Here is an 11,859-nt window from a genome sequence, read left to right on the forward strand (position 1 = left end):
AATGCATTTCTTATTGTAACAGGAATAACATTTTGAAAATATTCACCTGCTATATTCTTGATTCCCCTGAAAGCTATATTTTTGCCCCAGGAAGCTAAGCATTGGGAATGAACTGGCCTGCTGCAGGGCAGCTGTGGCAAGGGGTGAAGTGATCCTGCCATGTGAAGACACAGAAACCTGGGACTGATGGGAGGACACTGCTAATTCTCAATAGATGGCCTCAGCCCCGCCAGGATGGGGCAGACTCAACCTGGGGACCACGGGTTCTAGAATGTGTGGAGAGCCCATGCCACAAGCCTCAAAGGTCTTGGACTCCAAGAGACGGCAGCAGGGAGAAAACAGAGTGCCTGCCCTTGGAAGAGCTGCCCCAACCCAACAGGACACACTTTTCAGACACCTTGACATCACCTTGGGGAGAAGGTAGAGGAAGTAGATTGTAACCTTGAATTGATGAAGTATTTATCCCAGAGACTGAATTAACCTGGCAGCCTTTAATTGCATGAGGTGGAGATAGTTGATTCTTGTTATTCGCAGTAGTTATGTTCTATAAAGTCACCAAGAACACTGAATTAGCAAATGATGTTTTCTAGGGAAAACACAAGGTTAGGTTCCTGTGAGCCTCTGTCACAACAATTCCATCAATTGATCAATACATAACCTTGTTTTGTGTGTTTATTTTTAAAGACATTTCATTTAATATACATTGATTCATTATCATTGAACTCATGGCCAACAACACTGTTACTCACACTTGAATGAAGCTTGTCTAACACACGTATTTTCTCCATAAGGCACATTACAACCTTCTTGCACTTAGGAAACCTAGACAGCACTTCAGCACTACGCTTGGGGGCCATTTTAAACAGCAAAATCACCAACAGAAAGCACAAAAATGTGAAAACATGACACAAAGTATTAACAGACCATGAAAAGGACCCTTGTTTACAGTATGAGAGCTGAAACAAGAAGGCAGAGTGTCCCTTGTTTGACCTCAGCTGGGAACGTGTGCATTGGGCAATTCAATTTTTTTGCCACTCTACTCATGTCCGCAAATAACTGAGAAAGCGCCATGGTATTGATTTGGGGGTTACAGATAAATTTTAGTGAGCAGGCAAATTCCCAAATACAAAGTCTATGAATGAGGGTCAACTATACCTTCATTTAGCATTGTTAAGCACCCCAGGTCCCCTCATTATCTGGTAGAGGAGAACATACGAGATTTAGACAATTATAGAAAATGTAGATTTTTTTTTTGCATATCCAAGATGTAGTACTTAAGTTTTTGTCTCTACTATTATTTAGAAAAATAGAATGGAAGTTCCATGAGGGCAAGGATTTTTGTCTTTTTCATTCATGCTGTATGTGGTCAACAGCTAGAACTGCTGCACACATAGCAGATGTTCATCCAGTTGGTATCTGTTGGGTGAATCAAGGAAAGAAAATCACATTCAAACCAATACACGTGGATTAAACGACTGTTGTCCCATTGGGCTATGATAGTTACAATTCCACAAGTTTTGTAACTTGACATAAGTGAAGTAGGGGGAAAAATACCCTCAAATTTCCAGCTTTGGAATGGTCTGGGGCCAGGAATTCAGAATCCAATCATAGGATTTTTCTCACCTGAACCAAGGACAGAGAATAGATGGTATGAGTCAACTCTCTGGCTGACTGGTACCTTCTGGCAGATAGGAAAATTTCTTCTACAGACACAGGGAGAAGAAAATGTTAGTAGCTGCATGTGATTTCAGATCTGCACTAGGAAAGATGTTGATTTCATCTGGGATGTGGAAGTCCCAGATGAAGCCCAGTTAGGTAATAATTGACATCTCCTCCCTGTCTCTGCTCTCAGACATGGAGTTGATTATGCTTTTTAAATACTTTATGAATTCCTTCCGGATCTCCTCAGGGTCATCCTCGAGATTCGAGTGCACCAGCTTCAGCTTGTTCAAGGGTGGTGCTTAAAAAGGAAAATAAGGATAATTAGGCCTGGAGTTTCAATGAGGTGCTCTTTCTAGCTCCCAGTGCCCCGAGACTCCTAGAAGCCGATTCATTTAACTTTCTAAAGTCCACAAATAAAGTTATGTTTTGCCTGACACCACTGAACAGGGAACAGTTTCACCATACTGCCACCTGGTGATAGGACAGCGACTTTACAAACTACTTCAAGATCCTCTCTGTTTCTAATCAGAAAGGAATAGATTCTCTCTCACTATCATTTTGTTTCTGAATATGTTCTGAGTTGTTTTTCAGAGTTGTTTCTGAGTTGTCAGCTCTGGAATGTGTGTGTCATATGTGAATTGGAGGTTTTTCTTGAGAAAAGATGTCAGGAAAGAGTGTCCCCAACAGTACCAAGGAATGGCTAAAACCAAGTTGTTCCCACTCTGAGTGTCTGCCTGCTTCTAAGGTGTCTATATCCTGGCCTGGATGGATCTTGCAACCTGGCAATTATGATTTACATGGTGAGAAAAACAAACATCTAGGACACAGTAGGTACTCAATAACTGCACATAGCCACTGGTTTCAAAGACATATAGAAATATATAGGTGCCCCAAATGCTTAAGACAAAAGGAGAAAGAGAAATTCCAGTCTCCTTACACAAAGACAGTCTTCCTGTATCACCTCCAGAGCCTGGTTTGTGGTGTGCAATTAACAGGCATTGAGTGTCCTGTAAGAGCTGCTGCTGGACGAAGCAGGAATACCACATTTCTATTTCCTTCCGGTGGCTGGGGATGTCAGGGTTGAAGATGATCACCACTCCATGAGCGTCCTTCATCAGGGCCGGCCAGCAGGACTCGAACCTGCAAGGCAGAGAAAAAGCCAGAGGGGGCCAGGCTCAGTGGCTCATGCCCGTAATCCCAGCACTTTGAGAGGCTGAGGTGGGAGGATTGCTCGAGGTCAGGAGTTCAAGACCAGCCTGAGCAACACGGTGAGACCCCGTCTCTACAAAAAATATAAAAAATTAGCCAAGTGTGGTGGCACATGCCTGTAGTCCCAGCTACTTGGGAGGCTGAGGCAGAAGGATTGCCTGAGGTTGCAGTGAGCTATGATGATGCCACTGCACTCTAGCCTGGGTAAGAGTGAGACCCTCTCTCTCAAAAAAAAAAAAATGCCAGAGGAGGGAATGCTAGGTCATTCTGGTTTCTACCTGTGAACTTTAAAAGAACATCTTAGTATTAACAACTGGTCGATGACTCCTAATTGTTTCATAACCCAATTGCTAAAGTTTATAAAGCAATACTTGTCATCAAATAATTTATCAAGCTCCTTATACATGCTGGGAAACATGGTAGGCCCAGCTCCATGGTGCCTGGTGGATAGCTGATGTGATTTTTACATCACTTGATGAAGCTGACCTTATTTGAAGGAAACATACTTTGTGTCCCCGCCACAGTCCCATAGTTCAAATTCACACCCGGTGCCTTTGTTGTTGCTGGTAACGTTCGGGTTCTCAAATTCCAGAATCCTAAAAAGAAAAACAACAGCAGCAGCTGTAATTAGGAAACATCATACTTTTGAAATGCCAACAGCACCAAAAGTAGGAGAGGGGTGATGGCTGGGGACTCTTGGGACACAAATTTGTCAGGGCTCACCTCACTCCTTGGGTTGGGTTGTATTCAGTGATATCAGAAGACTCTGTCAGAAAGTTAGCCAAAACGGTTTTTCCACTCTGAAAATGAAGGTGAATAAAGGTCTTTGCTGAAGAGCAGAAATGGAAACCATAGAAAAGCCCCCCAGTAGCTGGCCTCGAACTAGGTGTGATGGAATATAGGTCATGGCCACCTGAGATCACCAGGACAGAGGGCTCTCTCTGGTTGGGACCTCACTGCCTTGCTCTAGTGTGGTGGGCACAGCCTGGTCTGGGACCCAGGGAGTGTGGTTCTGCTGCTGGGTGACTTTACCCACACTGATTTCCCCGGCTGGCTCTCAGTCGACTTATCTGAGAACAGAAAAAAAAAATCATTTATGTGTCTTTCTCCTTGCCTGCTCCCTCACCACACTTTCAAGAAAACAGTCTGTTACAGATATGAAGCCACTGAGGCTCGGAGAGGGGAAAAGAGTTCTTCAGGGTCACAGAGGATCAAGGTGAGGGCTGAGTCCTAGGTTTGGGGACTCCTGGCTGGACAGAGAGCTGTTTCTCCTGCTAGACTATAAGTAATACACATTCCTATTTAAAAAAAATCAACAAACAACAAAATAGACCTCCAGCCAAATCATCCCTCTGTCTACCATCCTATTCCTTCCCCAAAGCTTAAAATCTATGATCTGTTTTTCAGGTCTTTTATATATATTTGTATCATTCATTTAACAAATACTGCCAAATACAAAACAAGTTTTTTTCTCCCCCAAAATTTTTCCTAAGAAGAAAGGCAATCTCTTACACTTGAGTCCTTACAAAAATCTAATTATGTCCCACTCTCTCAATTATTTTATTATGAACAACTGCTTGACTAGAATAACCTCCATCAGTGCCAGTTTGGGAGGCTTGTAGACACCACCAACAGAATATGAAAAAACAGATGGGGGGTTGGGTGCTCAACCTCGCATTAGTAATTTTTCCTAAGGCTGTGTCCTCACAGATTAAATATCACTTAAAAATAACACAGTAAGTGGTCATGTTGTAGAGATTATGAATATTTATTTTTAGGATGAACAAATAAAACAAATGTCCTGAAGTTACAGGAACAACTCCTGGGGCTTGGGATACATTTCCAGGAACAGTGTCATACGTGGATTCAAAAAGTACTGTTTCCCAGACAACTTAGATGAGTGGAAAGATAATGTGTTTTGGAAACCGTGTTAGGTGATTCAGGCATTTTAGGTATTTGTCAGTGTCTACCTTGTGGCAGGTGCTGTTGAATAAATAGGTGATGTAGTGATAGTGTTGGGGTGATAAAACAGGGTAATGTGAAAGAGACTTTGAAATGAGATGAGGGGGTCAGGAAGGCTGAAGAGGTCAGGTTTAAACAGAGATTTGAATGACAGCAAGGCCATCCAGCAGAGGAAATAGCAAGTTCAAAGGTCCTGGGGCAGAAATGGGTATAGCAGGCTAAAGGAACAGAAAGGCTGGTAAGTTTGAAGCGTAGTGAGGGAGGGGAAGAAATGTCCATGCAGAAATATATTTTGTTGTGTTAGCTGGGTGATGCAGACAAAGAGGTCATCATTCTTTCTCCCTTTGTCTACATTTGAGAATTTTCATAAATTTAAAAAATGGTATCCATATTTGTTTTGCTTTTCACAATTGTACACGTTGTTGGTTCTTGTTTTGTTTAACTGCTGGACACTCTTCCAAAGAATGTACCTTAGTTTACTGTCCTAGATACTCTCTTACAGATGGGCTGTTTCCAACTGTTCACTATTGTACATGACTCCTTGGCAACAGGGACAAGCATTTAGTTACAGTGGATTCTGAGAAATGTAATTGCTATACTATGGTATGCACATTTTAAATTTTAATAATGTGATCTTCAAAAAGCTCTTATCAATTTATAGCCCCACCAACAGAATCCTAGAATTCTTATCTCCCTACATTCATACTAACACTGTGTATTATCAATCTTCAACTTTTCCCATCCAACATGATGGAAAAATAAGTATCACCTTCTTGTTTTAATTTGTGTTCCTCTGGTTATGAGGTTGAGCAACTTCTCATACTTATTGGGCAATTTTATTTCTTGTGTGCAGAGCCTTTGTTTGATTTGCTACTGAATTTTCTCTTTTCTTTACTGATTTTTAAACTTTCCTTGTGTAGTTGGCCTAATAGTCCTTCTTTGTAATTTATTTTGCATATACACCAGGCATTATGTTCGCTGTGATCTCTTTTAAGGCTTCCTCATTTTTGTGCTGTGCTTAAAAAGATCTTTCTAACTCAAGATCAAAAACCTATCTTTCCATATATTTTCATCTACTACCGTGGTCGTCCCCGGACCAACAGTATTAGCAAATGTAAATTCTCAGGTCCCTCCCAGATCTACTGAATCAAAACTCTGGGGTGGGACCTAGCAATCTGTGTTTTAACAAGCCCTCCAGGTGATTCTGATGCTTGCTGAAGTTGGAGAATATTCATCTACTACTTCTACATTTTTTTTCTTTACACGTTTAGCTTTAGTCCATCTGAATTTTATTTTTGTGTATGGTCTGAAGTACACATGTAGAATTAATCCCCATTACTACCAGCACACACACATTAAAAGCCAATTGTTCCAAGACCATATAATAAATAGTCCAGTCTTCCCTCCTGGTACTCTCGTCCCACAGACACATTGATTAGGGACGACCCCGGGGGCAAAGGAGTCTGGAGACCTAGGCTCCGGTTCCAATGAGGTCACTCACTACCCTGGGCCTCAGAACGGGGTTCCGGCACCGCCTCCTTTGGGCGGTGGCTGGGCTCAAGGTCCGAAGGTGCAGGGTTCACCGTAAGGCCAGCGGCGCCCGCCGGGGTGGCCGCGGTGGGACTGGGTTCCCGCCTGCCGGGGGATCCCCGGCGCAAGGCACAGACTAGGGGTGAGGAGCGCGCTCGCCCAGGCGCCGCGGCGCCGGCCCAGCCTCACCTCGCAGGGCCCCACGAAGAGGATCTTGGCCTTCAGCATCGTCGTCCGCCGCGCGGAGCCCACCGGAGCCCATCCGAGCCCACCGGAGCCGGCGCGTCACGGAGGAGCTCAAGCCGCCGCGCTCATTGGCTGCCTTCGTTTCCGTGGCGACGGCGAGCGGCCCGCAGGGGCCGACGGGACTCGGCCAGTTCCGGCGCGCGGGGCGGAGTAGGCGGGGGGCGGGGGGGGAAGAGAGGGAGGGGGAGGGGGAGAAGAGTGGGGGAGGGGTGGAGAGTGGGGGAGGGGTGGAGAGGGAGGGCGGGGAACAGCAAACCCTGGCCGCAGAGATGCTTCTGGCAGTCTGGCCTCTGTGTTTGTGGAGATGCGGAAAGCGAGACTCCGGTGTAAGGCTGGTGGCGGGCACCCCTCCCCTCCCTAATGAAACAAAGAAGCCCAGGAGACCTGCCGAGAACAATGCCTGCAAGGCCCAGCTAAGTTAAAGAATAGCCACACCTGGATGGATTACCCTACAGGTCTCGGTTCCTGAAATCCATACGTACCACCGGCCCCTCCTAGTTCTCGATACTAACGCTAAAACCATAACGGAACCAAAAGACCCCCATCCCCCAGCTCTAAAACATATATAAGTCCACACAAGACTTCTGGGCGGTGCGACTTCTCAGGCCCCTCTCCCCAGGGGCCTGAGACCCTCGTCCGGGCCCCTCTCTCTTGGGACTCGTTACCCCCACCCAAGAGCGCTCCAATAAAGCCTCTTAACTTATCCCTTTCAACTCTGCTCCTCTTTCTTTCTCTGGTGCCGCTCATTCAAAAACCTAACATCCGGAAGGCAGCGGAATTGCTGGTCCCTCATCTCTTCTGTTCCTCCGCATAACCCTGAGAGTCAAACAGGCCCCCCAGGTGCCGAGCTGGGCTTGGAACCAGGCCTTCCTGCTGCTTTATCACTGGGGCATGATACTGTCCACACTGGGAACTATTATCGCGGCCCTGGCCCAGCCTTGAAGAAGTCAGGAAAAAGTCTGATCTCTGTAAAGCGATTTACCACTCCCCATCATTTGGATGATCTGGGAGAAACCAAAAGGATGATATGCTGGCATTGTTAGTGCAGGTGTCTAGGAACAGTGCTAATCACTGTTGAGGTTGACATTAGGTCAAGCTTAAATTACGGAGCCAGGCCAGATTTTTGGACAAAACCATCAGATTAGATGTCTATGTGCCAAGAGTGCGGATACAAAATATGCCACCGCAGAAAAGGGGTAGCATGACAAAAATTCCCCAAGTGAACGCACTATCACATCTTTACCTTTTGGTAGGATAGTTATATAGCCTTTGTATAACAAAGAACTGCTGAGTGAACAGTAATGAAGAGTCCTCAATTTCAAGATGTCATTGATTGATCAGATAAATATCTTTTGAATTTCTATTTTATATCAGGCACTTTTAGGTGCTGGGGCTGTGCCCCTTGAGGCTTACATTTCAGTGGAGGAGATAGATATTGAGTAAACAAGTAAATAACATACAGGCATACCTCCGGGATGTTGTAGGTTGGGTATCAGACTATCACAATAAAGCAAATATCACAAAAAAGTGAGTCACAAATTTTGTGGCTTCTCAGTGCATACGAAAGTTATGTTTATACTATACTATAGTCTAATAAGTGTGCAATAGCATTATGTCTAAATCACTGTGTATACCTTAATTTAAAAATATTGCTAAAAATGGCTAACAATTATCTGAGACTTCAGTGAGTTGTTATCTTTTGTTGATGGAGGGTCTTCCTTTGATGTTGAGGGCTGCTGGCTGATGAGGGTGGTGGTCACTAAGATTTGGATGGCTGTGGCAGTTTCTTAAAATGAAGACAACAATGAAATTGGCTGCATTGACTGACTCTTCCTTTCATGAAAGATTTCTCTGTAGCATGCAATGTTATTTGATAGCATGTTAACTGCAGTAGAACTTCTTTCAAAATCGGAGTCAATCCTATCAAATCCTGTCACTGCTTTATCAATTAAGTTTATGGAACATTCTAAATCGTTTGTTGTCATTTCAACAATGTTCACAGCATCTTCACCAGGAGTAGATTTCATCTCAAGGAACCACTTTCTTTGCTCATCCAGAAGCAACTGCTTATCCATTAAAGTTTTATCATGAGATTGCAGCAATTCAGTCACATCTTCAAGCTCCACTTCTAATTCAAGTTCTCTTGCTATTTTTACCACATTTGCAGTTACTTCCTTTACTGAAGTCAGGTTGGAATCAATGTCTTCCAAATTCCTGTTAATGTTGATTTTTAGACCTCCCATGAATCACAAAAGTTCTTAATGGCATCTAGAATGGTGAATCCTTCCTGGAAGGTTTTCAGTTTATTTTTCCTAGATTCATTAGAGGAATCACCATCTATGGCAGCTATAGACTTACAAAATATATTTATTAAATTAAATAATAAGACTTGAAAAATTGAAATTACTCTTCAGTTCATGGGCTGCAAAATGGATGTTGGGTTAGCAGGCATGAAAACAACATTCATCTCCTTAAAACATCTCCATCAGAGCCCTTGGGTGATCAGGTGCATTGTCAACGAGCAGTAATATTTTGAAAGGAATCTCTTTCTTCTGAGCAGGAGGTTTCAACAGCTTAAAATATTCAGTAAACCATGCTGTAGACAGATGTGCTGTCTACAGGCTTTGTTTTTCTGTCTATAGAGCACAAGCAGAGTACATTTAGTATAATTCTCCTGGGCCCTAGTATTTTCAGAATGGTAATGAGCATTGGCTTCAACTTTTAGTCACCAGCTGCATTAGCCTCTAACAAGAGAGTCAGCCTGTCCTTCGATGCTTTGAAGGCAGGCATTGACTTTTCCTCTTTAGCTGTGAAAGTCCTATATGGCATCTTCCAATATTAGGCTGTTTTGTCTACACTGAAAATCTGTTGTTTAGTGTAGCCATCTTAATCAATGATCTTAGCTAGATCTTCTGGATAACTTGCTGCAGCTTCTACATCAGCACTTGCTACTTCACCTTGCACTTTAATGTTATGGAGGCGGCTTCTTTCCTTAAAACGCATGAACCAACCTCTGCTAGCTTCATACTTTTCTTCTGCAGCTTCCTCACCTCTCTCAGCCTTCATAGAATTGAAAAAGTTAGAGCCTTGCTCCAGATTAGGATTTGGCACAGCGGTATGTTGTGGCTTGTTTGATCTTCTATCCAGACCACTAAAACTTTCTCCGTATCAGCAATAACACTATTTCACTTTCTTATCATTTGTGTGTTCATTCATTGGAGTAGCACTTTTGATTTCCCTCAAGAACTTTTCCTTTGCATTCACAACTTGGCCAACTTTTGGTGCAAGAGGCCTAGCTTTTGATTTATCTCAGCTTTTGACATGTGCATGCCTTCATCAGTAAGCTTAATTATTTCTAGCTCTTGATTTAAAGTGAGATGTGGGACACTTTCTTTCACTTGAACACTTAGAGGCCATTGTAGGTTTATTAATTTGCCTAATTTCAATATTTTTATGTCTCAGGGAATAGGGAGGCTGGAGGAGAGGGAGAGAGATGGAGAATGGCCAGTTGGTGGAGCAGTTAGAACACAAACATTTACCAATTAAAAGCTTGCTGTCTTGGGTGGGCAAGCTGGCTCACACCTGTAATCCCAGCACTTTGGGAGTCCAAGGCAGGAGGACTGCTTGAGGCCAGGAGTTTGAGAACAGCCTGAGCAAGAGTGAGGCTCCATCTCTACTAAAAATAGAAAAATTAGCTGGGTGTTGTGGTGTGCCTATAGTCCCAGCTACTTGAGAGGCCGAGGCAGGAGAATCACTTGAGCCCAGGAGTTGGAGATTGCAGTGAGCTATGATAAGGCCACTGCACTCTAGCCCAGGTGACAGAGTGAGACTGTCTCAAAACAAAAAACAAACAAACCCAAAAAACAGAACTCTAAGTAAAGAAAGGGGTCAAACAAACTAGTTTTTACTCAGTCAGCAGGTTTATGCATACCTACCCCCAAACACTGAGGGAGCTGAGAAGCCAGAGGCTGACAAATGCAGCTCCTCATAGAGAAGCATTTACTAGGGACTTATGAACAGAATCCATGTCTCAGGCAGTCACAACACGGTGGATCCCTGCTTGTGCCCTTCAGAAAAGATCCTTTATATAGCAATATTTTTTTGTAAAACTTGTGCTAATGGTCATGTTTCAGACTTTCCTGGAAAACTTGTGACCACTGGGGAGGTTAGATAAGCATCTTTATGAGGTGTTATCTGTGCTACAGGTATTGTTTAAAGACCTTGCTGCTGAACACCTTGGTATGCAGGAGTCAAACATCAGTCACTACGGCAGTTTGGCTTCAAGATGACACCACTCTTGCCATGAAACTGGCTGTTTTCCTATACAAACTACATGAAAAGTCTGGAGGAGGAGCATTTCAGACAGAACAGCTAGGGCAAAGATGCTGAGGAGGAAATAAACTTGGCCTGGGTAAAGAACAGCCCAGAGGGCCTATGAGGCCAGTGCAGGAAGAATAAGGGAGAGGGGGATGGGAGGTGCCATTGGAGAGATCATGTATGACTTTGGGAATTTATTCTGAAAGTGATGGGAGGCCCCTATCAGGATTGTATTTGGCTATGAGTAATAGAAACTCCATCACAACAGTTTACCAAATAAATGGCTTATTTTTTCCCCATGTAACAAGGAATCTAGGGACGGGTATTCAAGGACCAGTGCACCTGCCCAAGGAACAAGATCCCTTCTCCCTTCCTGTCCTGACATCTTTGACATGGTTTTTCTGCCTTTAGGTATTTGCTTTAAAGGCAGGAACAAAAGAGAAGAGCATAGGTCCAAGGATATATGGCACTATAGCCTTGCCTTTTATTAGGAAAACAGTGGCTTTCTTAGAATCCATATCCAGTGATTTCTCCTTATGTCTCATTGGTTGGAACTGGGTCACATGGCCTGCCTAGCTGCAAGGGAACCTGGGAAATGTAGGTTGTAGCTCTGCACCCCCTTTCACAAGAAGGGGGTGGGAGGTTGACATTAACTAGGAAACTGGGTAGCCAAAACGTTATTAGAGGGCGTTGAGCAGGAGGTTGGCATGACCTAATTTACATTTGAATGATTATCACTGGCTGCTGTGTGAAGCAAAGGGGGCAAGAGTGGAAGTACAGAGACACCAATCAGGAGGATATTTAGGTAATTTAGGGGAGGGATGATGGTGACCTGACCAGGGAGGTAGCAGTGGAGGTTGGACTAGGGACACATTTTGAAGGTAGAGCCAGCAGGAGTTGCTGATAAGTTAGATGTCAGGTGCGAGGAAAAGA

At 43.8% G+C, this 11,859-nt stretch overlaps 1 protein-coding gene across 3 annotated transcripts; it reads right to left on the reverse strand.

Moving 5' to 3' along the window:
• Window positions 1-658: 658 nt before the first annotated feature.
• IFT22 (intraflagellar transport 22) lies at window positions 659-6,725 on the reverse strand. Of its 3 annotated transcripts, XM_045541501.1 has the most exons (7): window positions 6,553-6,725; window positions 3,595-3,671; window positions 3,378-3,467; window positions 2,600-2,802; window positions 1,882-1,960; window positions 1,624-1,703; window positions 659-1,416 (listed from the first exon to the last, which is right to left on the reverse strand). In XM_045541501.1, exons 1-7 carry the CDS (start codon window positions 6,589-6,591, stop codon window positions 1,367-1,369), a joined length of 618 nt encoding a protein of 205 aa, XP_045397457.1. In that variant the 5' UTR covers window positions 6,592-6,725; the 3' UTR covers window positions 659-1,366. The 3 variants fall into 3 exon arrangements, with proteins under 3 accessions (XP_045397457.1, XP_045397458.1, XP_045397460.1); XM_045541502.1 differs by having other exon boundaries at window positions 659-1,960; window positions 6,553-6,722; XM_045541504.1 differs by lacking the exons at window positions 3,595-3,671; window positions 6,553-6,725 and having other exon boundaries at window positions 3,358-3,463.
• Window positions 6,726-11,859: the final 5,134 nt, after the last annotated feature.

Source organism: Lemur catta, chromosome 2 (assembly GCF_020740605.2).
Source record: "Lemur catta isolate mLemCat1 chromosome 2, mLemCat1.pri, whole genome shotgun sequence".
NCBI lineage: Eukaryota > Metazoa > Chordata > Mammalia > Primates > Lemuridae > Lemur > Lemur catta.